We start from the raw sequence: 27,149 nt of genomic DNA on the forward strand, positions 1-27,149 counted from the left end.
AATTCATATATTATTTAAAATCACATTTTAAAAGTAGCTTTTACAAAAGATATGATTAAGTAAAAGATTTGAGATAAATATCACTTATTTTTCAAGAATAAAACATGATTTGAGTATATAATGTAAGAGGAGTTATGCTATGTTATATAGCATAGACACTCGGATATGAAGATGTATATAACTTTTAAAATGTAAAATACGGAACACAAATCTATATGTTATATAATTATGAATTATATAAATTGAAAAGAAAAATTTATGTACATAAATATGTTTTAGATTTTTTTAATAGAAAAATAACTTTTATGGTTGATTAAAAAAATTGTTACTTATTTTTATAATATAATAAAAATTTATAAAATAAATTTAAATTTTTAAAAAATTAATATATATATTTTTTTTTAAATTTTGTTAAAACTATATTAGAATTATTAAAAATTCAATAAATATTTTTTTAGTTAAATACTCCACCGATACATAAATATTCCATTTAAAAAAGTGTTATTCAACATAAATATTCCATTTAAAAAAAGTGTTCAGAATTTTTTAAAGAGAGACTCCCCTTCATTCATTTTAATTTAGTAATTCAATTTAATTTAGTAAATGATTTGAATATGATTCATCTATTAAAATGAGTAACACGAAAATCAAAGTTATGTATTCATTAATTTTTAACTAAAAAAATTGAAAAATATTTGTCAATTACTTAATTCAAAATTCAAAAAAAGTATTAATACATCTTGAAGAAATACAGTGGCAAATTTGAATAGGACACGTCTCCTAAAACGAGTAACACGAAATTAAAAAATTATGTATTCATTAATTTTTACTAAAACAATTTGTCAATTACTCAATTCAAAATTAAAAAAAGGTATTAATATATCTTGAAAGAAATATACTCACAAGGTAATTAAATATAAATTTATTTTAAATAAAAAAGAACTAATACGTTAACACTTTACATATTTAAAAATAGAAACGTGATTTAGCATTAATTAAATAAAGATGAATGCATAAAATGTCGACCAAAAAATAAAGTTTTATTTTGTATTAAAATGTATAAAAAAGATAAATAAAGAGTGTGGAAGTTTTTTGAAAAGTCTATAGAATCTTGGTCCGTACACGCGTGTTGAGGTTAATGCCTTGTTCTTTTTCATGACACAACACGTGTCAATCAGATAATTAATATTTTTCATTCAATGTTCCTATCATACTCATCTGTTAATAATTAACCACATCTGTTATATTCACTACCTAAATAATAATGATTTACAAAATATATATTTATATATATATATATATATTAATAGATTAAAATAATAAGGTGTAAGTAGTTATTATAAAGTAATCACTGACTTCTATTTAAGTTCATAGGTTTATAAATATCTTAATTTTCTTAAAAATAAAACTATCTAATTATTTTGTTTATATAGAAAAATTGTGTTTATTTTTACTCATTTGAGTTTAAAGAAGTACAAATACATCACTATTGGGAGTTAACTTGAAAATTACCATATTCACATATACATTTGGAAAAAAATTACAACACATCTTTTTAATAAGAATAAAAATATCTTTTCGTGAAAAGAATAATATATGGATAAGCTTATATATGGATAAGCTTGTTAAGTTACACTTTATTTATTTATAGAGAATATTTTTATTTGTATAATATTTTTTTAGAGTTATTTATTAATATGCATAAAATACTGTTTTATTGATATATGAATTTTGGTTTATTTCGTTTTTTTTTAATTTTTTTTTTAATATTTTTTATATGATTGTTAGAATGTGAAGTTTTACTATAAGAGAGCTTTTATATATAAAAAAAGAACATTTTTTTTTTAACTTTTTCACTCTTACATGAGATTTTAAAATTGGATTAAAGAGTATATGCTTACACTTTCATCTTTTTCCCTTTGAAGTCAAACAGATTATAAAATGATGGCTTAGAATGACTGAGTTTAATAAATTATCCAGAGAATAAATCTTTATTATAGACAAGACATAAAGTAATGTTGTTGAAATTACTTTTTTCTATTTTTTATAAACTTTATCATGATATATATAATTTAATTCAAACTTAATAACTTAATTTCAAATTTTACTTAGGGTTTAGATTTAGGTTTATTGTGGTTTTCTTCCTTTCACTTAATTTTACATTGAATATAATAATTTTAAAAAACACATATATGTGAATTCATCCAAATTTCATTTTTTTTATTTCCATGTTAATTAAACCAAACAGTGTAAACTTAGTACAAACAATAATAATAATTAAGATATTAACATATGATTAGAAACCTAAAAACTCAAAATATGTTAATTGTTTTACTTCATAAACCTACTATTTAAAAGTCGTGATAGATTTTTGGATAAATAATATGGTGGTCGTGGTTCTTATGCGTTACTCACTCATCCACTAAACACCACTTTCTCTATGTGGTTTGGAGTTTGAAGAGGTTTAAAATATAATTTGGTCTTTCAGATATTGAAATAATTATACGCATGACCGTGTGAGTTTCATAGTAGTAATATGATAGATGCAAATCTCTTAATGCTAATTTCAAAACACGAGTCTTTCGGAAATAGAATCATCTAATCTATTTTTATAATCTATTTGTTTACTATTTTTGTTAATATATAAATTTTAGTTTAAATTTTTATATTATATTTTTTTAATAATACTTTTTTATTAACATATAATTATGGTTACTTGATATATAAATTGTATAATAATTCATGAAAACTTTATATAAGAAAAAGTGATGATGGTTAAATGTGACCCCACGTGAGATGAAAAGACAATACAAGTTGAAAAGGTTGATACAAACCGCAACCCCATTCATATCCATTCTTGTTCCTTCAAATCTCTTGGCATAAACACAAACTCTGTAACTCCAACCATAACACATTTCAGATACAAAAAGAAAACCCCAAAGAAACCGAACACTTCTTTCACTGCCACACGCAACAGCCAGAAATCTAGATACTCACATCACATCACCAACCACCAATTAACCACTGCCATTCTTTCACCATTCTCACTTTCTTTCTCTCTTTCTCTCTTTCTTTCGTTTTATATTTCTCTTCTTCTTCTTCAACCCTTTCTCTCTCACCACGCACCATGGCTTCCATCTCCCAAGGGCTTGTTCTCACCTCTGCCATGCTTCTCTCCACCACTCTCCTCTATGTTGCTTTCTCCAGGCAAAAGTCCAACCTTTCCTTTCGTGTTCATCACTCCAACAAACCCACCTTGCGCTCTTGCTTGTATTCAGGTAAATCCATTTGATTCGCTTACCCTTTTGTTTTTTCTGGTACACCAGCTCCGCATGCAATCATCTTTTCACACAAAATCCTTTAAATTTTGAAACTTGTTTCCCGAATAACCTCTGCAAGATGCTCTGTTCTCTCCTGTTTTCATGACATTCAATCTCTTTCCCTTTCTTTGGGTTGGCTTAAGCTGTGTTTTGAATGTGTTGCGTGGTTTGCAGAGGAAAAGAAACGGGAGAAAAAGAAGACGAAGAAGAAAGTAAAATTTGCAGATAGTGTGAAGAAGGAAGGAAGAGAAAGAACAGAGGAAAAGAGAGCATCAAACAACTGCAGAGACGAAACCTCGGATTGTACTGGAATGCCGGCGAACAGAGTTGCTCTGTATAACGGGATTTTGAGGGAGCGAGTGCACAGAACCGAGTGCTCTTACTAATACTGAAACCCAATTTTCTGCAAAGATAGATCAAACCCTGTATTGTTGTACAATTGTGTAAGGAATCTGAAGAACTTAACAAAATCTCATCAATCTCTCTCTGTTTCTGTCTCTGTCTCTTTTTCTTTGTTCTGTCTCAGTCTATCACACTTTAAGTTTTCAAATATAATTTTGTGGTGAGGAGGGTGTTAATACAATGCAAAAATTAAATAAATATAAAATCTGTGTAATCTTTTCTTGTGGTTGTAGATTGATTCCCACAGGATTTTGTCCCATTGTCAAATACAAATTATTATTAGCCAAAGTTTTGTTTTCTTCCAAAATAAATACACTTCCACCCACTTCATTGAAACAGTTTTCTAAATATCATTCTTATTATTTTTTTCACATCTAGGGTAAACAATACAAAATCCAATAAAGATTAAGTCACTTAATTTATAAAAGAAAATTTCATGCAAAAAAGCTACTAATTTAAAGATAATCATGTTTTAGGTTTCTATATTACATCTAGAGATGTAACAAGCTGAGAAATCCATTTAGAGCTGTTGGGTTTATTTGGATTCTAGTTACACTAAGAAAATAAAGTATTATATATTAGGTTATTTACATTATTTAATTTATTATATGCATATTATACAATCCTATAATATGATTTGATTATTTTGTCATGTCATCATATTCATTACTGTGATGTGACAGCAAACTAAATATTATAATTGCCTGTATAAAAATATCTAACATAAGTACATTAGTGCATATGAATTATTCTCTGTTGACAAAGTCTTTTAGAGACTTAAAAACTAATTTATTTAAGTTCAAATAAACAATTTTATAGCTATAATAATATTAAAATATTGAGGTCATTAATGTCGAAGTCTTAAGAAAAGTTTTAGTCTACTAACTAATTTTGAAATCATGATTAAAAATAACTCTGTAAAAGAGATTTTCTAAAATAATCCTTAAAGAATATATTTCTCACACAAATCTGACTTAAATGTTATATTTGAGAGTTAAGTTGTGACTGTTTAGAATAAAATCAGTCTAATTTAACTTATTTTTAGGACCTTCAATTGAAAATTGTTACTAAAACAAGTTTTAGTTTGCATTCAAAATCTGACTTTTAGAGAATGTAGGGATGATGCTCAGAGTCAAAGAAGTGGAAAAAATCAAACATCTTTGACCAAGAATTTCATATTAAGAAGTGTAAACATAACAGCACAGTTTAATACTAAACTAAAAGCTATTAAATTGATTATGAACTTCTATCAGTGAATAGTTCCTAAAATTTATCACTCGCTCACATTTTAGACTTTGATTTTGTCTAACTTCTTGACCTGTTCAAGTTCTCCTCACAAAATTCAAATAAAATTCATTGAAGATATCAATGAAAAGATAATGATATAAAAGAATAACAAGTGGCATAATAAAATAATATTTCTATATGATTCCAGAACAGTTAGACAAAAAGGAAGACAGACAAATTTAACATATCCAAGAATGACAAAGGTGAAAAGGACACCTGCAATTTCCATCGTACCATGGAGTAGGCTTGCTTGCCAAACTCACCAACCAATGACCTGCTCCACTCACTATTCACTATGCTTTTTCACTATGCTTCTAGAGACAAGAACCAAATACTTGTTAATCTAAAGCAAAAAATCTCAGTTTATGTCTGTTTGTTCTTCTCATCCTCATACCCTGATGCTCTTCCTCTTCTTCCTATGAGGTATGGCTCTGGGGAGGCATTATCACTGGGCATATTCAGCCCCTGATAAGATCGATTTGCTAAAAACTCTGCTCCTGATCTAGCATTTCCTTTCATTAGAGCATTAGAGTTATTCCGCAACTGCAGTGCCTTCTCTGTTGCATTTACCAAAGCAAGGACTTCTCTTTCTTCCCCAACATTTTCTGATAAATTTTCTGATAAAAATACAGACTTTCATTAGAAAATAAATTATTATTTATGATCTTATTTGGTAACTCAACTGAATCACTACCAGCATTAAGTTTCAAGGTTGGTGGTAAAATGGGTTTGAACATTATAAGTAGTAGTAACTGTGTCAATTTATGGGTTATGTTAACCGGAATTTTGTATTCCATGAAACAACAAGCTCATGATGATTAAGTGTTCTAATATAACTGCATTTCTTCAAGGGAATTTTTCTTTTACATGATACAATGTGATTAACAACAACACAGCTTCACTAATTATTATCACTAAATTATGAAGGTCGGTTTTGTTTCTTCAAAAAAATCAATAAAAGTAATCATTCAGTTGCAAGCATAGAAGCAAGGAATAAAAACTACCTTGGTTTTCAAAATCTTCAATGTATCCACCCTTCAAGAATGAAAACCGCGCTTCTTCCTCTTGGTCTCCAACTTCCATTTGAGGCAAATTAATTAGATCTCGAAATTCCATTACATATGCTCCTGTCCACTGGCTTCCCCTGGAAACAGATTAATATGGTCAAATCAGAAATCAACTCAGTCAAGGATTTAGAACAAACAAAACATAGAGAGGCTACACAAAACTATTAGCAATCCATATGAAAACTATCAGAGAGACATTTTTAAAATAAAAAGTATGTTTAACCATGATAGTGTACCTATTGAAAGCAATCATTGCTTCGAAGGGAGTAATAACTGGAGCTAGATACTCTTTGCTATCCAGTAGAGCAGTTTGGGCACAAGAAACGTACAGAAAAACATCACACTGATGAAATCAAACTGTTAGAAAGGTTTTACATGAAGGCAGACTGAAATAATATACTAAGGATGTAATAAATTTCACCTCAGGAAAGTTAGCAAGTTTAGCTGGGTTCGGTCTTCCCATAACCAAAGTATAGGCCTTCTTGCCTGCTGCAGTTATGAGCTCCTTCATTTGATTGATTATGTGAAGATAACCAGCTGCATCAGTACGCAATATGTCAAATTAAATCCCACTTCTATTGAAAAAAACAAGAATATATAACATTTACTCTCATTTGAGATAGTTTCCACATTTCTTATAGCTACCTAATCCATGATTAAGACTGTGAACCATTCACATATGCATTCTGTAATCATAGACAATAATCAAATGATGCCTGACATAATAATGTTCCTCAAGTCAGGAAAGTATTCTTCACATCTCATTCAAGGTTAGTAACATTAAGGATTCACTCTTGATTTCCTTTCTTACTAGACAAAAGTATTCAAATAAAATGTTTTTAGGAAGTTTGCAACATTATAATGCTTCACAAGGCATGTGACAATATAATTCTGTATATGCACATGTTACTTTAGTAATAATAATAGGCACACAAAAAAATTGACAAGATAACATACCAACACCAAGAGTTCCAACTAAAATTCCAACAATATTAGCATCCTTAGCTCTCTCCACAAGGTAATATCTGCATAGTCATCACCCTACTTAGTAATTTGAAGATATAACATGGCTTACACAAGACAGAGTAGTGCGCTTATATTGGGATACATACCTACGTTTAAGAATCCTCCTTTGTTGAAACAAGTCTGTCACCACTTGATTTTCATTTGCATCATATCTGACTAAAACCAACAGAAACCATAATAATTAAAATCATGATTCAGCAAAGAACCTAAAGTAAAAAATAAGTTGAGAAGCTTTTTCATTACATATACATGTTATATAGGTATACAGAAAAATTAAAACAGCGTAATAACTTCAGGGAGATTAGCTTCCCAAAATATACACTTTTGTTAGAGATGCCGTACAACACATGACATATGTATATACCAACTACTTTGCTCATGCCATTTCATGATAAAGGATAACACAAGGAGCCAAAATTAAATGGAGAAATTGACATCTATGTTGTCAAAACTGAGATCTTAATTATGTTCAGGTGGGGATGGTAGGAACCATGCAAAATTATGCTTTACATACGCATATGTGTAGAAAGTGATATAAGCAAGGAAAATAACCTCCAATCACATCATTGAACTAGAACTGAAAATTCATAAGCTCAAAATCCGAAATCACTCATAATAGGTCAGATAAGTTTTTCATTACAGATATAAAGGGCAAGATCGTGAATCTCACGAAATCATAATCCTGCCACCTATCCAGCTCACATCTGGCTACATAAGTTGCAGAATCAGACAACTTCATGATCTTAACAACAATGATCAATATAAGCAATTTATGCAAGGCAATACAGGTTGCATGAGAAAGGTAAGTTTTTTTATGCAAATGCAACATAATGTTGTAGCATATAAAGAAAAATACAGATGCACATGACAAATTTCTTAAAGGACAGGAAACTGTCAACCTATTTCACAAGTATTGAATGTGAGCACAACATTAGCAAAAGCTGAATCATCAAGTCCAATCCAAAAGAGCAAGTAGTCATCCATGCTTTGTCCCTCAGGTAATTTCCAAGTCAATCCCCCAATGCTATATGTAGTTCCATTTTCGTCATTGCAACCACTAGCTGGTTCTTGGAGCCCTTTTATCTTTTTGATATCTTTTGATGGAAACATAACTGAAGATGGAAAATCAGCAAAGTGAACGTCTGGCTTAGGGTCAAACCTGCATGACACTGATGATTCTAACAGTGCTTCTTTAATTTGTTGCATTGAATGTGCATATTCCAGCCCAAAAACGACCTGGAAGCAGATGGTCCATGAAACACTAAATGTCAGAAACTTATATTGTAGAAAAATACCCATAAACTTCTCTTATATATGGCAGAGAAGCTGGAAAAATTAGCAATTCATACAAAGCAATGTAAGTCATCCCAAAAAAACTTCATAAAGATGTGAAGTCCAGTTTATAGTCTTAACAATTATCACCAGAGGATAACAGCAGCTACATTATTTCACATACACTACAAAATTCAGTTAATTTATATAAATATAAATCCAGGAATGATTAAATAAATAGTTATACCATGATAGGCTTACTATTTGTCAGAGCATATTTTGACATACTTTCAACGCAATCAGCTATGCAAATGGAAGCCTTCCCAAAAACAAAAAAGGATGGCAGAGTTGTTGTCCTGAACAGAGAAAAGAGGATCCAATAGAAGCATAAGAATTAGAATCTCAACCCTTAACTAAGATAAAGAATTAAACTGAGCAACCTAGTGGTACCATAGACACTATAATTACATCAAGTTGAAGTGCTCAAAGAAGGAATGGAATCTAAAGGAAACTAAGGTTATGAACCAACAGCATAAGTAATTGGGCAGTATCATACACAGATGGATATAGTTATTTCAAATGCATCTCTACACTCTACAATCACATACGAGAAAAAAGACACATGATTTATAAAATAAGCTCAAATTAAAGACTTAAACAATGTTTTGGAAGTACTCACGGACTAAAACATGTATGTCCATAATGTATGACACAATCAGCATTAATGTGTGAAGCTCCAACTTCATCAACACAGCAACTGCCATACGCCGTGTCTGCCATCACAAACAATCCTACATCTGTCTCGTGCCCACTTTCTGTGGCATCAATTTCCTTCAATGATTGAAGTCTCTTGCGCAGAGCAGTGACCACTCTTGTTGAATCTTTTAGAAGATTATCGGGGAACTGAAATTCACACAACAATATCCTTGCAATTGAGCAAAGTATAGTAATAATAACTCCCATCTACAAGGAGACCTTAAATATTCAAAATTTATACTGGGCTTGAAGGTAGTGTAATAAAGACAAGTACTTTAATTGCTAGTGTTTTGTTGAGGCATTGATGAGTTTGTGGGAAAGGTGAAAGTGAAGAGTTTATGAGAATGGTCTTACTTGTAAGGCAACTCTGGTGAAGTTGTGAGTATGAATGAATTGAGCAGAGGCAGCAATATCATAATTTGATTCAAAATCCATCACCAAAGGTCACAAAAAGTGAAACAAAATCAACTTTTTTTCTTTCTACGGCGCCCCTGTTAATCACATTTAGATAACCCAGAAGAATTTGAAAATACATGTAAAAATTTGAAACCCTAAACCCTAAATCTGAACGCACTCGCTACTATTGGAGACGCAGCTCTTAAACGGCGTCGTGCTGCTCTCCGCCGGCGTTTCTGAATCTATTCAGTTTTACTGTACTTAGGGCACACTCAATAGATTTGGTTGATTTAGCTTCAGAATTTTAAGAATTTAAGAATAATAACTATTTCATAATTAACCTTCTAAAAAGGAGTTTTTAAAACGAAAGTAATTTTTATTACATATATTATTCTATACTAATATGCTAAATTAAGTGTCTCCTAAACTTTATTTTTTGGTTTCATGTACTACATAATTTTTTTTATTTTGATTTTTCCATCAATATATTTTTTAATTTTAAATATGATGTTAGTTAATAAAATATAATATTTTTACCAAATGAAAAAAGTTAATAAAATATTATTTTAGTTCTTTGATTTTTTATCAGATGATTTTTTAGTTTTTATTATTAATCATTAATTCTATTTAATTTAGTAAAACCATGGTTAACGAAATAAACTAATAAATTACAAAGTAAGAATAATATTATAAGTAATAAAAATAATATAGTAAAATTATAAAAGAAGTTATGTTTGGTAATCTTATTTATCAAACATAATAAATAAACACACTAAATATAGAAGTTTATGAATATTCGAATAACTTTTATAAAAAAAAATACATAGGTATTATTTTTATTATGAATTTATGAAAATTTTGAATAATATGTTAAATGGATGATTCATACATAATAAGAACATACATTTATTTTGTTTCCTAATTTCTCTTATCACATATTATTTTATCGTTTAAGAAATTACAAAATTTATACAATGTAACATATGGCTATATTACATAACACATAAGTATAGTTTCTATTTTTTCCGATAAAGTTTAATTTTGAAAATATTTATATTGTGAAACTGTTTAATTTTTTATCTGGTTGAATACTCATCCGTTGGATATGAAATTTGTCGCATTTTGTCCCAAATTCAATCAAGATTCTTATGTGAAATTTTAGGAAAAAACTATTCCATGAGAACTTTTCAAATATTTTGTCCAAACCAAGACCAAAACTTGTGAAATTTCGCCTTCCTTTCTAGTAATTTTATTATGGATTCGTATTGCATTGAAAACACTCACAAAAGTACTTTCATATGTTATTTGCACCCAGGTAAGGAGGCACGTTCATAAACAAATCACAAAAAGAAGATACGAGAAAGAAAAGTCGAGACCTTTTGTTTTCGGAAAACCAATTTTGTTCACTATCGGTCTGGGACTTACAACGCCTTACTCCTTGGGTATTTTTGTTTGAAATTTTTACCAGACATTCGTCATTGTGTCTATTGAGTTTTGGCTGAGATTTGAGACACAAATTCGTTGCACAAGATTCGAAATAAATTTTTTATTCATCACTGCCTCGGATGAAAGAAAAGTTCGTTTGTGTGAAACTGTTCGATTTTTTTCCTAGGTGAATACTCATCCGTTGGACCTAAATTTTGTCGCGTTTTGTCCCAAATTCAGTCAAGATTCTTACATGGAATTACAAATAAAAACTTTCAGAAATTTTGTGCAAACCAAGGTTATCCTCTACCGAAACTTTGGAAATTCCGGCCTAATTTCTACGATTTCATTCAGGGTCCGTATTGCGCTGAAAAGAATTCACGCAAGCACTTTCGTATGTTGTTTGCACCCAGGCAAGGAGGCACGTCCATAAACGAATCACAGAAAGAAGATACGGGGAAGAAAAGCCAGGACGTTTTGTTTTCGGAAAACCGGTTTTCTTCGCTCTCGGTCTGGGACTTACTACGCCTTACTCCTTGGGTATTTTGGTCAGAAATTTTTACCAGACATTCGTCACTGTGTTTATTGAGTTTTGGCTGAGGTTTGAGCCCCAGATTCGTCCCACAAGATTGGCAATAAATTTTTTATTCGTCACTGCCAGGGCTGAAAGGAAGGTTCGTTTGTGTGTGAAACTGTTTGATTTTTGTCGTGGGTGAATACTCATCCGTTTGACCCGAAATTTGTCGCATTTTGTCCAAAATTCAGTGGAGATTCTTGGGTGGAATTTCAGGAAAAAACTATTCTGGGAGAATTTTTCAGAAATTTTGTGCAAACCAAGGCTATCCTCTACCGAAACTTGTGAAATTTTTGCCTAATTTCTGCGATTTCATTCTGGGTTCGTATTGCTCTGATAAGAATTCACGCAAGCACTTCGGTATGTTGTTTGCACCTAGGCAAGGAGGCACGTCCATAAACGAATCACAGAAAGAAGATACGGGGAAGAAAAACCAGGACGTTTTGTTTTCGGAAAACCGGTTTTCTTCGCTCTCGGTCCGAGACTTACTACGCCTTACTCCTTGGGTATTTTGGTCTGAAATTTTTACCAGACATTCTTCACTGTGTCTATTGAGTTTTGGCTGAGGTTTGAGCCCCAGATTCGTCCCACAAGATTGACAATAAATTTTTTATTCGTCACTGCCAGGGCTGAAAGGAAGGTTCGTTTGTGTGTGAAACTGTTTGATTTTTGTCGTGGGTGAATACTCATCCGTTTGACCCGAAATTTGTCGCATTTTGTCCAAAATTCAGTGGAGATTCTTGGGTGGAATTTCAGGAAAAAACTATTCTGGGAGAATTTTTCAGAAATTTTGTGCAAACCAAGGCTATCCTCTACCGAAACTTGTGAAATTCCGGCCTAATTTCTGCGATTTCATTCTGGGTCCGTATTGCGCTGATAAGAATTCACGCAAGCACTTCGGTATGTTGTTTGCACCCAGGCAAGGAGGCACGTCCATAAACGAATCATAGAAAGAAGATACGGGGAAGAAAAACCAGGACGTTTTGTTTTCGGAAAACCGGTTTTCTTCGCTCTCGGTCCTGGACTTACTACGCCTTACTCCTTGGGTATTTTGGTCTGAAATTTTTACCAGACATTCTTCACTGTGTCTATTGAGTTTTGGCTGAGGTTTGAGCCCCAGATTCGTCCCACAAGATTGACAATAAATTTTTTATTCGTCACTGCCAGGGCTGAAAAGAAGGTTCGTTTGTGTGTAAAACTGTTTGATTTTTTTCATGGGTGAATACTCATCCTTTTGACCCGAAATTTGTCGCGTTTTGTCCAAATTCAGTGGAGATTCTTGGGTGGAATTTCAGGAAAAAACTATTCCGGGAGAATTTTTCAGAAATTTTGTGCAAACCAAGGCTATCCTCTACCGAAACTTGTGAAATTCCGGCATAATTTCTGCGATTTCATTCTTGGTCCGTATTGCGCTGATAAGAATTCACGCAAGCACTTCCGTATGTTGTTTGCACCCAGGCAAGGAGTCACGTCCATAAACGAATCACAAAAAGAAGATACGGGGAAGAAAAACCAGGACGTTTTGTTTTCGGAAAACCGGTTTTCTTCGCTCTCGGTCCTGGACTTACTACGCCTTACTCCTTGGGTATTTTGGTCTAAAATTTTTACCAGACATTCTTCACTGTGTCTATTGAGTTTTGGCTGAGGTTTGAGCCCCAGATTCGTCCCACAAGATTGACAATAAATTTTTTATTCGTCGCTGCCAGGGCTGAAAGGAAGGTTCGTTTGTGTGTAAAACTGTTTGATTTTTTTCGTGGGTGAATACTCATCCGTTTGACCCGAAATTTGTCGCGTTTTGTCCAAATTCAGTGGAGATTCTTGGGTGGAATTTCAGGAAAAAACTATTCCGGGAGAATTTTTCAGAAATTTTGTGCAAACCAAGGCTATCCTCTACCGAAACTTGTGAAATTCCGGCCTAATTTCTGCGATTTCATTCTTGGTCCGTATTGCGCTGATAAGAATTCACGCAAGCACTTCCGTATGTTGTTTGCACCCAGGCAAGGAGTCACGTCCATAAACGAATCACAAAAAGAAGATACGGGGAAGAAAAGCTAGGACGTTTTGTTTTCGAAAAACCGGTTTTCTTCCCTCTCGGTCCGAAACTTACTACGCCTTACTCCTTGGGTATTTTGGTCTGAAATTTTTACTAGACATTCTTCACTGTGTCTATTGAGTTTTGGCTGAGGTTTGAGCCCCAGATTCGTCCCACAATATTGACAATAAATTTTTTATTCGTCACTGCCAGGGCTGAAAGGAAGGTTCGTTTGTGTGTGAAACTGTTTGATTTTTTTCGTGGGTGAATACTCATCCGTTTGACCCGAAATTTGTCGCGTTTGGTCCCAAATTCAGTGGAGATTCTTGGGTGGAATTTCAGAAAAAAATTATTCCGGGAGATTTTTTCAAAAATTTTGTGCAAACCAAGACTATCCTCTACCGAAACTTGTGAAATTCCGGCCTAATTTCTGCGATTTCATTCTGGGTCTGTATTGCGCTGAAAAGAATTGACGCAAGCACTTTCGTATGTTGTTTGCACCTAGGCAAGGAGGCACGTCCATAAACGAATCACAGAAAGAAGATACGGGGAAGAAAGGCCAGGACGTTTTGTTTTCGGAAAACCGGTTTTGTTTGCTCTCGGTCTGGGACTTACTACGCCTTACTCCTTGGGTATTTTGGTCTGAAATTTTTACCATACATTCTTCACTGTGTCTATTGAGTTTTGGCTGAGGTTTGAGCCCCAGATTCGTCCCACAAGATTGGCAATAAATTTTTTATTCGTCACTGCCAGGGCTGAAAAGAAGGTTCGTTTGTGTGTGAAACTGTTTGATTTTTGTCGTGGGTGAATACTCATCCGTTTGACCCAAAATTTGTCACATTTTGTCCCAAATTCAGTGGAGATTCTTGGGTGGAATTTCAGGAAAAAACTATTCCGGGAGAATTTTTCAGAAATTTTGTGCAAACCAAGGCTATCCTCTACCGAAACTTATGAAATTTTTGCCTAATTTCTGCGATTTCATTCTGTTTTCGTATTGCGCTGATAAGAATTCACGCAAGCACTTCGGTATGTTGTTTGCACCCAGGCAAGGAGGCACGTCCATAAACGAATCACAGAAAGAAGATACGGGGAAGAAAAACCAGGACGTTTTGTTTTCGGAAAACCGGTTTTCTTCGCTCTCGGTCCTGGACTTACTACGCCTTACTCCTTGGGTATTTTGGTCTGAAATTTTTACCAGACATTCTTCACTGTGTCTATTGAGTTTTGGCTGAGGTTTGAGCCCCAGATTCGTCCCACAAGATTGACAATAAATTTTTTATTCGTCGCTGCCAGGGCTGAAAGGAAGGTTCGTTTGTGTGTAAAACTGTTTGATTTTTTTCGTGGGTGAATACTCATCCGTTTGACCCGAAATTTGTCGCGTTTTGTCCAAATTCAGTGGAGATTCTTGAGTGGAATTTCAGGAAAAAACTATTCCGGGAGAATTTTTCAGAAATTTTGTGCAAACCAAGGCTATCCTCTACCGAAACTTGTGAAATTCCGGCCTAATTTCTGCGATTTCATTCTTGGTCCGTATTGCGCTGATAAGAATTCACGCAAGCACTTCCATATGTTGTTTGCACCCAGGCAAGGAGTCACGTCCATAAACGAATCACAAAAAGAAGATACAGGGAAGAAAAGCTAGGACGTTTTGTTTTCGAAAAACCGGTTTTCTTCGCTCTCGGTCCGAAACTTACTACGCCTTACTCCTTGGGTATTTTGGTCTGAAATTTTTACTAGACATTCTTCACTGTGTCTATTGAGTTTTGGCTGAGGTTTGAGTCCCAGATTCGTCCCACAAGATTGACAATAAATTTTTTATTCGTCACTGCCAGGGCTGAAAGGAAGGTTCGTTTGTGTGTGAAACTGTTTGATTTTTTTCGTGGGTGAATACTCATCCGTTTGACCCGAAATTTGTCGCGTTTTGTCCAAATTCAGTGGAGATTCTTGGGTGGAATTTCAGGAAAAAACTATTCCGGGAGAATTTTTCAGAAATTTTGTGCAAACCAAGGCTATCCTCTACCGAAACTTGTGAAATTCCTGCCTAATTTCTGCGATTTCATTCTTGGTCCGTATTGCGCTGATAAGAATTCACGCAAGCACTTCCGTATGTTGTTTGCACCCAGGCAAGGAGTCACGTCCATAAACGAATCACAAAAAGAAGATACGGGGAAGAAAAGCCAGGACGTTTTGTTTTCGGAAAACCGGTTTTGTTTGCTCTCGGTCCGAAACTTACTACGCCTTACTCCTTGGGTATTTTGGTCTGAAATTTTTACCATACATTCTTCACTGTGTCTATTGAGTTTTGGCTGAGGTTTGAGCCCCAGATTCGTCCCACAAGATTGGCAATAAATTTTTATTCGTCACTGCCAGGGCTGAAAGGAAGGTTCGTTTGTGTGTGAAACTGTTTGATTTTTGTCGTGGGTGAATACTCATCCGTTTGACCCGAAATTTGTCACATTTTGTCCCAAATTCAGTGGAGATTCTTGGGTGGAATTTCAGGAAAAAACTATTCCGGGAGAATTTTTCAGAAATTTTGTGCAAACCAAGGCTATCCTCTACCGAAACTTATGAAATTTTTGCCTAATTTCTGCGATTTCATTCTGTTTTCGTATTGCGCTGATAAGAATTCACGCAAGCACTTTGGTATGTTGTTTGCACCCAGGCAAGGAGGCACGTCCATAAACGAATCACAGAAAGAAGATACGGGGAAGAAAAACTAGGACGTTTTGTTTTCGGAAAACCGGTTTTCTTCGCTCTCGGTCCTGGACTTACTACGCCTTACTCCTTGGGTATTTTGGTCTGAAATTTTTACCAGAAATTCTTCACTGTGTCTATTGAGTTTTGGCTGAGGTTTGAGCCCCAGATTCGTCCCACAAGATTGACAATAAATTTTTTATTCGTCGCTGCCAGGGCTGAAAGGAAGGTTCGTTTGTGTGTAAAACTGTTTGATTTTTTTCGTGGGTGAATACTCATCCGTTTGACCCGAAATTTGTCGCGTTTTGTCCAAATTCAGTGGAGATTCTTGGGTGGAATTTCAGGAAAAAACTATTCCGGGAGAATTTTTCAGAAATTTTGTGCAAACCAAGGCTATCCTCTACCGAAACTTGTGAAATTCCGGCCTAATTTCTGCGATTTCATTCTTGGTCCGTATTGCGCTGATAAGAATTCACGCAAGCACTTCCGTATGTTGTTTGCACCCAGGCAAGGAGTCACGTCCATAAACGAATCACAAAAAGAAGATACGGGGAAGAAAAGCTAGGACGTTTTGTTTTCGAAAAACCGGTTTTCTTCGCTCTCGGTCCGAAACTTACTACGCCTTACTCCTTGGGTATTTTGGTCTGAAATTTTTACTAGACATTCTTCACTGTGTCTATTGAGTTTTGGCTGAGGTTTGAGTCCCAAATTCGTCCCACAAGATTGACAATAAATTTTTTATTCGTCACTGCCAGGGCTGAAAGGAAGGTTCGTTTGTGTGTGAAACTGTTTGATTTTTTTCGTGGGTGAATACTCATCCGTTTGACCCGAAATTTGTCGCGTTTTGTCCAAATTCAGTGGAGATTCTTGGGTGGAATTTCAGGAAAAAACTATTCCGGGAGAATTTTTCAGAAATTTTGTTCAAACCAAGGCTATCCTCTACCGAAACTTGTGAAATTCCGGCCTAATTTCTGCGATTTCATTCTTGGTCCGTATTGCGCTGATAAGAATTCACGCAAGCACTTCCGTATGTTGTTTGCACCCAGGCAAGGAGTCACGTCCATAAACGAATCACAAAAAGAAGATACGGGGAAGAAAAGCTAGGACGTTTTGTTTTCGAAAAACCGGTTTTCTTCGCTCTCGGTCCGAAACTTACTACGCCTTACTCCTTGGGTATTTTGGTCTGAAATTTTTACTAGACATTCTTCACTGTGTCTATTGAGTTTTGGCTGAGGTTTGAGTCCCAGATTCGTCCCACAAGATTGACAATAAATTTTTTATTCGTCACTGCCAGGGCTGAAAGGAAGGTTCGTTTGTGTGTGAAACTGTTTGATTTTTTTCGTGGGTGAATACTCATCCGTTTGACCCGAAATTTGTCGCATTTTGTCCCAAATTCAGTGGAGATTCTTGGGTGGAATTTCAGGAAAAAATTATTCCGGGAGATTTTTTCAGAAATTTTGTGCAAACCAAGACTATCCTCTACCGAAACTTGTGAAATTCCGGCCTAATTTCTGCGATTTCATTCTGGGTCTGTATTGCGCTGAAAAGAATTGACGCAAGCACTTTCGTATGTTGTTTGCACCTAGGCAAGGAGGCACGTCCATAAACGAATCACAGAAAGAAGATACGGGGAAGAAAAGCCAGGACGTTTTGTTTTCGGAAAACCGGTTTTGTTTGCTCTCGGTCCGAAACTTACTACGCCTTACTCCTTGGGTATTTTGGTCTGAAATTTTTACCATACATTCTTCACTGTGTCTATTGAGTTTTGGCTGAGGTTTGAGCCCCAGATTCGTCCCACAAGATTGACAATAAATTTTTTATTCGTCACTGCCAGGGTTGAAAGGAAGGTTCGTTTGTGTGTGAAACTGTTTGATTTTTGTCGTGGGTGAATACTCATCCGTTTGACCCGAAATTTGTCGCATTTTGTCCAAAATTCAGTGGAGATTCTTGGGTGGAATTTCAGGAAAAAACTATTCTGGGACAATTTTTCAGAAATTTTGTGCAAACCAAGGCTATCCTCTACCGAAACTTGTGAAATTTTTGCCTAATTTCTGCGATTTCATTCTGGGTTCGTATTGCTCTGATAAGAATTCACGCAAGCACTTCGGTATGTTGTTTGCACCTAGGCAAGGAGGCACGTCCATAAACGAATCACAGAAAGAAGATACGGGGAAGAAAAACCAGGACGTTTTGTTTTCGGAAAACCGGTTTTCTTCGCTCTCGGTCCGAGACTTACTACGCCTTACTCCTTGGGTATTTTGGTCTGAAATTTTTACCAGACATTCTTCACTGTGTCTATTGAGTTTTGGCTGAGGTTTGAGTCCCAAATTCGTCCCACAAGATTGACAATAAATTTTTTATTCGTCACTGCCAGGGCTGAAAGGAAGGTTCGTTTGTGTGTGAAACTGTTTGATTTTTTTCGTGGGTGAATACTCATCCGTTTGACCCGAAATTTGTCGCGTTTTGTCCAAATTCAGTGGAGATTCTTGGGTGGAATTTCAGGAAAAAACTATTCCAGGAGAATTTTTCAGAAATTTTGTGCAAACCAAGGCTATCATCTACCGAAACTTGTGAAATTCCGGCCTAATTTCTGCGATTTCATTCTGGGTCTGTATTGCGCTGAAAAGAATTGACGCAAGCACTTCCGTATGTTGTTTGCACCCTGGAAAGGAGGCACGTCCATAAACGAATCACAAAAAGAAGATACGGGGAAGAAAAGCCAGGATGTTTTGTTTTCGGAAAACCGGTTTTGTTTGCTCTCGGTCTGGGACTTACTACGCCTTACTCCTTGGGTATTTTGGTCTGAAATTTTTACCATACATTCGTCACATTGTCTATTGAGTTTTGGCTGAGGTTTGAGCCCCAGATTCGTCCCACAAGATTGGCAATAAATTTTTTATTCGTCACTGTCAGGGCTGAAAGGAAGGTTCGTTTGTGTGTGAAATTGTTTGATTTTTTTCGTGGGTGAATACTCATCCGTTTGATCCGAAATTTGTCGCGTTTTGTCCCAAATTCAGTGGAGATTCTTGGGTGAAATTTCAGGAAAAAACTGTTTCGAAAGATTTTTTCATAAATTTTATGCAAACGAATGCTAAGAGCTTTTGTAAATGCGTTCTATTATTTTCTTTTTGCACCACCTTCTGATATCAAATTTACTTTTTATATGATTTTTATTTTTATTTAAATGAAAAATACTCACTTAAAACTTTATTTATTAGACTAATTTTATAGGTTAAAAATTCAATATTATATTTTTTGTTATACAATTTAACATAATTTCTTGAAAGTTTTTCTATATCTTTACATATTATAATTTGGAATATATTCTATGGTCCAATATAATATGTAAAACGTCTTTGTATAAATATATTGTGAATTTAGGTGTATATAATTTTATTGTTGATAACAAAAAAAAGTGTATAAAATTCATTTTGCAAACCATAAGTTTAAATTATAATCATTATTTTACATTAATAAGTTTAAACTATGAATTTATATTTTTTATTTTTTATCTTAAATTATATTCGTTTTATTTATTGTTTTACCATCTGATAATGTTTGTTATAGATAATGCACTGCGAAATTTAACAATCATATATATAGATATTTGTAACTTCAATAAATATCAAATAATTAGGTTACATTTATAATTAAGCATTTTACTTTCATAATCCATTTATATTTCTACATTATGGATAATATCATTATTTATTTAAGTATTTATTTCCCATTATAAAATTATTGATTTAAGTATTATACCTACAAACTCTACAAAACCATAAATCTTACATTAAAAAAAATCAAAATAGTAATACTATATATGGTTAAATACCCTTTTTTTTCATAGGTACGTAACTTTAGTAAATAAAATTTCTTTTTGTTTGAAATTACAACATTTCCATACCCACGAAACTTTATTGTTATACTTTTTTTTTAATGTATATTTTATTAAAAATTTCAAAATTCATTAAAAATCTACTAGGGAAAACATATTCCAACATATCCAAATTTGTTTTACTTTAATTATTATTATTAAAAGCCGAAACACATGCGCTTTAGCATGTATCCGTATTTTTTATTATTACTATATTGTATATTATTATATGTATTTATATTTTTTAAATATTAAATATCATTAAATAAAAGTAAGATTGAATTTTTTTTATCATGAGTTTTAACTTATTATTTTAATAATTAACTTACAGTAAAAAATATATTATAAAATTTTAAATTAAAAAAATAAAGATATATTTTAAAAATCTAAATTCAAAACTGTTTTACATTCAGAAATTTTATTTTTAATATTTATAAAATTATAAAATAACTAAAAATAAAATTAACTTTTTTATATATAAAAAATTATTTATATATATATATATATATAAAACAATTATAAAAGTATAAATATATATAAAAACAGTTATAGGAAGAATCTCCATTATATATAAATATAAATATGTGTTCGTATCTTTTAAATATCTAATATTACGAAGAAGAAATAAGATAAAAATATTAATTGCTGAATAAAATAATTAAAATAATTTAATAAAATAAAATATTAATAAAAAATAAATAAAAAAATTGTATACATAAAAAATAGTTAAAAATTGACTATTAAATTTTATACTAAATTAAAATTACCTTCCGAATCAAAATAAAAAAACAAACAACTGTAGTACCTGTGATATAATAATATATAGTGCTGTGTAAGTAAATACCTGTACATTATCCTCAAAAAACCTTGTTTTTCTGGAAAAGGTGAAGAAGAAGAAACACAACAGAACCCAAAAAAACAACTTCCTTACAGAACGAAGCCTCACCATTCCAGGACTGCCACCAAGGTAACACACACAACACAACCGCCATAGCTCTCTTCCTTCCTTCATTCTCCCTTTTATATTCTCATATTTCTCTCTCTTCTCTTTCTTCTTCAAATAAATTACTAACACAAATCCCAATTCGCTTCTTCACCCTTCTCTTCTTAATTTTTTTCAATTTTTTCTGGATTGCACCCTGACTTCGTCTTTCTACTTCTTCATTCAACCGCGGATTCGTTTCAGCAGATCTGACTAGGGTTTTTGGGGGGTTTTCAGACATTGCATGCATATGGGGTATGTTTTCTCTGTCCCACTGTAACCAACCGAATAAATTTATCTCCTTTTTTAATTATTTTTCATTTGTTTACTTTTCCCCTTTATGGGTATCGATGATTTTGCTCATACTAACAAAGAGTCAATGATCATGTATGCGTGTTAATATAATCTGGGAATATTTTTTAAATTTTTATTTAGAGAGTTCTTTTATATGGTTGTCTAGAATATGCAAGGGACTAAGCTTAGCTATTTAATCAAATAGTTGGTGGGTAGGTGAAACGAAAATGAAGTTACTTACAAGGAACTGTGTATGTGTTTCTTATATACATTTTACTCTTGGCTTAATTTTCTGAGTTGAAGTGGTTGGAAATCTTGTTGGAGATTTCAGATTAGGACATTTCATAATATATAAGTGAATTTAAACCTCATCTTATAAGTATGTTTTATGAGGACTTAAAGTTCAGTTTTTAGTATAGTATTAGTGAATTTAAACCTCATCTTATAAGTATGTTTTATGAGGGCTTAAAGTTCAGTTTTTAGTATAGTATTAGAGTCATTTTGAGTCTATCCTAACAATTGTTATTGGACTAATCAAGCCACGGCTATTATTGGACTACCATAATATATAGTTTCAGGTATGAGTTGGTAATTTTGACATGAGGGGTGTGTGTTGGATCCACATGAGAATTATAGTATTTTGGAAGTTGTCAAAATTCATATCTTCTCAAATCATTCATGTAATAATTCTTAGATGTGTTGCTAGTGATCTAATGCCGAGGTTAAGGATCATATATTAACTTGAAGAAGAATACCTCTATGACTGTGTAATTTTCATTCAGCTGGTTTTTAGAAAATGTCGTATTAGATTGTAAGTGAATGCTATTCTTCTATTTGGTCTCCATGTATAGACAGTGAAAACAGTATTATTCTAACACATTGAAAATACATTTTGCTAGCTATCAATACTCAGAAGTCAGAACTTTGAATTAGTGGAGGGTGATTTAGAAAATTATATTCATATGATTATATTACCGTGCATAACAGAATTAAATGTGATTGCAACAGCACAGTGGTTGTCTTGGACCCTTTAAAAAGCCCCCTCTAATTGCTAATGTTGATGTTCCACCGAAAGGATTGAAGAAGCGAGGTAAGGCAGCAAAGATACCTAGCACATCAGAGGATTTCTGGATCACCAGCACACATGATATGGACAACAGTGCTGTTCAGTCACAGGGAAGCATCTCATCAGCCAGTATAACCAATCAAGCAGCAGATCCTCATGGAGGTTCATGCAACCCCACTGAATTTGTGAATCATGGTATACTATGTTAATTCATGCACACCCTTGTGGGTTTCTGTGGCTTTGCACAATGTATCATATGCATGTTGAAATAATATAGGAAATGTATTTTGAGTGTAATGGTGATTCAATTCGGCTTTCACCTTCACTTTATTGAGGTGACGACTTGGTTGCTACTTAATACCCTTTTGGGAGAGCAAATTCTTACATGACACATTGTTATAACTTATATGTGATTTCAAATAAAAATATCTTTAATCAGTTTGAAGATTACAGTTCATGTACATTATTTTGGTCATGTGACATTCATGTGCTTTTTCCTCTTTTTATTTTGTCATGGTATATTCTTTTATCCAATCTTCTGTTTTCTGTTCTGATGTGGATAGACTATCGATTGTTTTATTACTGAATAGACTTTGGTCAGTTTTTCATTTTTCTCCCCATTTATATGTTGTTGATTGTGAATCACTACCTGTATTAAAGTGTAGTGTACATGAGATTTTGGAAGAGATCATAGTGGTGCAATCATTTTTTGTTTTATTTGGTTGCTACTTACGAAAATGGGCAAAGAAAGGAAGGGAAAAAAATTCTGACCATGAGATTTTCTTTGTCAGGTCTTACCCTTTGGAATCAGAACCGGCAAGCTTGGATCGGAAGTAAGAGGTCCGAGAACCGAACCGAAAAGTCACGAGAATCAAAAGTGAGGTAAAGTACATTGTTTGTTACCACCTTTTTGAGAATCCATGTTTCTAAGAGGATAAATGTGAGGCAAGTAGGATGCAAGTTCATTTTCCTATACTACTACTTTCTTCTTTTGTTGATTTGTGTAATACAATGTATTGGATTTCATCAGCAAGTTAAAATCCCCTCATGCACTTTAACTTTTGTAAAATTCCACTCATCTATAAGTTCCTATGGAAAATTTTATCCAAAAACAAATTGGAGAAAATACCTATTCCATCCATGGCCTAATGAAAATCTCTATGGTGCTGCAGTTGGAATGCAACATATGAAAGTTTATTGGGTGGCAACAAGCCATTCCCTCAGCATATTCCCCTCGCGGAAATGGTAGATTTCCTTGTGGACATCTGGGAACAAGAGGGTCTCTATGACTAACCTATACAAGATTGTAGCAGTGAAAGTTGGTTTGATCATTGCAATAATTATAGTTCTTTCTTCTGAAGGAAGAGGAAAATTTGGCATACTGCAGTTAGTGACTTAGGGACTTTGTATATCTGTTGTAACTTTTTCAGTTCACAATTACAAGGAATTTTATTGTAATTTTTTCACAGTCTGGAGATAGTTGTATTATTATTTGATTCAATTGATGAAAAAGGCTCTGAAGATATTTGTTTTGCAAAATTATTCTCCTTTGAATGATCAGTTGCACATTTTTTTATAACAATATTTTACAACTGAGTTGAAGCATTCAAATATAGTGTGGTGAGGGTTGAAATCACAAGTCTAGGTATCATAAATGCCAATTCAATTACACAAAAAGATCTTGCAAAACATTATTAAAGGATAAATTTGTGAAACAGTATATAGAAAGTGTAGATGTTTTAATTAAGGGAAAGATAATGAAAAGTGAAGGAAAAAAAAAAAGTTATAAAATTTGTCTAAGATGTGTTTGATTTTTTTTTAATTCATAAAAATGAGATTACATTTTTTTATAAAAAAAATTATTAAAAATTAAGTGTGAATAACTTTCATACTAAATTTGAAAATTTTGTAATAACAGAAAAAAATTTAACAATGAATTTGCCAAGAAATTTGCTGTGGGAATTCCAAAACTGAAATGATAAGGGCAAGAGACAGCACGGGGAGAATCGTACGGTGATGACGTACATTACCGTAATGATCTGAACAGTTTCATTACCTGAGAAGGAAGGACAAGCACGTTTTACCGTCAGATCCAAATACGGATTCTAATAACAGCCTTTGGATGCATTTTCTCTGTGAGCCTCAGGTGCTTCCACTTCTTTAGAACATTATGATTTGTGAAGAAAAATATTTAAAACATAAATATTTTTATTTTATTTGATGTATTTAAATAATAATCATAATAAAAAATAAATAGCATAGGATTCAACTTGAAATTTATTCCATCCTTTTTAAGTAAAAAGAAAATCTAGAAAAGTTTCTTTATGAAGAAAAAGAGGTTGCTGTTTTGTTTCCTCTGTTTGTTCAGTGTGGGACAACAAGTTCAAGAATCGAGGAAACTCATTGTTTAGCCTTCAACTATAATAATATCAGTTTATAAGAAAAACAAATCTCAAACTGAAATTATTAATTAATTATAATAAAATTAATATATATATAATTATTATAATATTCCATCTATTATTAACTTTTTTAATCTATATAAAAAAAAGTGTAGATAGAGTATGAACTGAGTATCTCAAAATTCAGAAAAAGAAAATACCTATAAAACTTCTGGTGTCAGATCTAGAAAGATTATTGATTAAACAAATAAATGGAAAGAATATTCTTGTACACAAAATATATAATATTTTTTACTTGTTTTATCTTTATTGTTATTTCAATATATCACACTTTTTTAAGAAAAATGAGATTTTGACCCTTAATAAATATTAATATTTTAATTATTTTTAATTTTAAAAATGATTTTAATATTTTGTATTTTATTTATATTTTTATTAATAATTTTTTTAATTTTTTATTATTATAAATATTAATATTTTGTTGTTAGGATAAAGTGGACCAAGAGTTTAGTTTCAAACCAGAGTTTCAAAAATATCATGATATTTTTTTTAAACATTTACATGGTATCAAATAACTTCACTTTTTACATTTAAGTTAGACTAACACTTCATATGTCATTATTTGAATATTTTCTAATTTATTTTTATTGTTTTCTCTATTAAATTATCATTGCAGCACTTTATTATTTCTATTAATTTTTCTTAATTTTTTCAAATTAAATCTTAAAACAAGTAAAAAACATTCCATAGATTTGATATCAATTTTGTTGATAATGAATATACAAAGAATATTAATAAACCCTAAACCCCATTAATGGATTAACCTAGAATGTATCACCCCTATGAGAAAAGTTATAACCTTTGTTCATCTCCATTAATGAACCAAAAACAATGTTGACTTTGTAGCCAATTGGTGCAGTGATCTTTCTTAGGAAGAAGAGATAAGGAATCTGATGCCACTCTTCATACCCTCAGTCAGACACTATTTACAAACAATATTATTAAGATCTTTATGAACCCTAAAAAATTGACCAACAATCCAAAGTCAGGTCTTCAATTTCCCAAAAGGACTCAACCACACATTTCCACTGTGTGACCTCTATTTTCATTGGGGAAACAAACCATTGAAGCAGTGCATTGTCTCTCCAACAGGAAACATCTCTCAACTTTATCAAACACATTCAATGTCTTCTTTTCCTTGCAATCATATTTCATTGCCACACCCTTTCACTCTTCCTCCAAAACACCATTGCATCACTGCTCTTTCTCACTCATGGCACCACAAGGCAGCAGAACCTACAAACTACATGGACTCCAACTTGCACTCATTCTAACCTTCTTTCTCTTTCTCATTGTTCTACTTCCTCATTCAGGTAACAGAAACTCCCCATTTAACCCATGTAATAAGTCTAGAGTTATTTGATCATGGTTCTATATATTCAGAAATATCAAGCTAGAAATTCATCATTGAATCTCATATATGTTTTTCTTTCTCTGATTGATGTATTGATGTATGAACTTGTTTGTTTTTTATCAAAAGGTTTGATAGTTCTGAGTACATGGATTCTGTGGAGTTTCTCTAAAACTTGTGTTTAAGGTGTGGTAGGTGGATCTGTGTTGTCTGATAGAAGAAAGAGTTTGGAAGAAGAGAAAGTGGGGATAGGGTCAAAGCCTCCAGCTTGTGGAAACAAGTGCATGAACTGTAGGCCTTGCACAGCAACTGTGGTGGTTCCTGATCACAAGAACAAGAAGAAGGGTTTCATGGAAGATGATAACTATTACCTCCTTTCATGGAAATGCAGATGTGGGGATAAGTTCTTTCAACCATAAGAACCAACCCTAAATCTTATGACCCTATATATCTATGTACATTATTTTCCAATCCATTATATTATTGTATACAAGGGAAAAGCTGAATCTACTTTGGTTGGTGCTTGCTTTCATTCAACTTGTCTTCATGTTTATCCATTAATTTAAGATGTGTTCATGTTCTTACCCTTGGTAGCTTCTTATATATGCCTACTTATATGGCCATATAACTAAATGAATGAGATCCTACTCACGCCGCTGAGACTACCAACTCATGCGTGAGACTATATATTATGGGTGGTCCGATAGCGGTCCGATAGCGGTCCGATAGCGGGTGACACGATAGATCCAACAAACACTCGTTAGGATAGGCTCGAAAATGGCTCTGATACCATATTACAAAAGTGAACTTTAAGCCTAACTCAACCCCATAAAACCGGCTCATGGGGTGAGGTTTGCACCCACTTATAT

The 27,149-nt window shown here is 32.9% G+C and overlaps 4 protein-coding genes across 9 annotated transcripts; 3 read left to right on the forward strand and 1 right to left on the reverse strand.

Annotated features, from left to right (window-relative positions):
- Nucleotides 1-2,775: 2,775 nt before the first annotated feature.
- On the forward strand, nucleotides 2,776-3,813 carry LOC137836036 (uncharacterized). Its single transcript, XM_068644845.1, has 2 exons — nucleotides 2,776-3,278; nucleotides 3,495-3,813. Exons 1-2 carry the CDS (start codon nucleotides 3,128-3,130, stop codon nucleotides 3,704-3,706), a joined length of 363 nt encoding a protein of 120 aa, XP_068500946.1. The 5' UTR covers nucleotides 2,776-3,127; the 3' UTR covers nucleotides 3,707-3,813.
- A 1,294-nt stretch (nucleotides 3,814-5,107) lies between these two features.
- Nucleotides 5,108-9,846, reverse strand: LOC137836035 (uncharacterized). 2 transcript variants are annotated; one of them, XM_068644844.1, is made up of 10 exons: nucleotides 9,485-9,846; nucleotides 9,054-9,277; nucleotides 8,622-8,730; nucleotides 8,002-8,338; nucleotides 7,189-7,258; nucleotides 7,034-7,101; nucleotides 6,498-6,613; nucleotides 6,313-6,419; nucleotides 6,014-6,153; nucleotides 5,108-5,614 (listed from the first exon to the last, which is right to left on the reverse strand). In XM_068644844.1, the coding sequence occupies exons 1-10, from the start codon at nucleotides 9,563-9,565 to the stop codon at nucleotides 5,373-5,375; spliced, it is 1,494 nt and encodes a 497-aa protein (XP_068500945.1). In that variant the 5' UTR covers nucleotides 9,566-9,846; the 3' UTR covers nucleotides 5,108-5,372. The 2 variants fall into 2 exon arrangements, with proteins under 2 accessions (XP_068500945.1, XP_068500944.1); XM_068644843.1 differs by having other exon boundaries at nucleotides 5,108-5,626.
- Nucleotides 9,847-20,956: 11,110 nt separating this feature from the next.
- Nucleotides 20,957-24,006, forward strand: LOC137836037 (uncharacterized). 4 transcript variants are annotated; one of them, XM_068644846.1, is made up of 5 exons: nucleotides 20,961-21,092; nucleotides 21,315-21,362; nucleotides 22,415-22,662; nucleotides 23,259-23,349; nucleotides 23,640-24,006. In XM_068644846.1, exons 2-5 carry the CDS (start codon nucleotides 21,352-21,354, stop codon nucleotides 23,758-23,760), a joined length of 471 nt encoding a protein of 156 aa, XP_068500947.1. In that variant the 5' UTR covers nucleotides 20,961-21,092; nucleotides 21,315-21,351; the 3' UTR covers nucleotides 23,761-24,006. The 4 variants fall into 4 exon arrangements, with proteins under 4 accessions (XP_068500950.1, XP_068500947.1, XP_068500948.1 ...); XM_068644847.1 differs by having other exon boundaries at nucleotides 20,974-21,092; nucleotides 21,312-21,362; XM_068644849.1 differs by lacking the exon at nucleotides 21,315-21,362 and having other exon boundaries at nucleotides 20,957-21,092; nucleotides 22,410-22,662.
- A 1,863-nt stretch (nucleotides 24,007-25,869) lies between these two features.
- LOC137834551 (EPIDERMAL PATTERNING FACTOR-like protein 8) lies at nucleotides 25,870-26,785 on the forward strand. 2 transcript variants are annotated; one of them, XM_068642576.1, is made up of 2 exons: nucleotides 25,870-26,242; nucleotides 26,476-26,785. In XM_068642576.1, exons 1-2 carry the CDS (start codon nucleotides 26,143-26,145, stop codon nucleotides 26,697-26,699), a joined length of 324 nt encoding a protein of 107 aa, XP_068498677.1. In that variant the 5' UTR covers nucleotides 25,870-26,142; the 3' UTR covers nucleotides 26,700-26,785. The 2 variants fall into 2 exon arrangements, 1 of the variants encoding a protein (XP_068498677.1); XR_011084919.1 differs by having other exon boundaries at nucleotides 26,103-26,242; nucleotides 26,467-26,619.
- The last annotated feature ends 364 nt before the right edge of the window (nucleotides 26,786-27,149 follow it).

The sequence above is a fragment of the Phaseolus vulgaris genome, chromosome 5 (genome assembly GCF_000499845.2).
Source record: "Phaseolus vulgaris cultivar G19833 chromosome 5, P. vulgaris v2.0, whole genome shotgun sequence".
Lineage (NCBI taxonomy): Eukaryota > Viridiplantae > Streptophyta > Magnoliopsida > Fabales > Fabaceae > Phaseolus > Phaseolus vulgaris.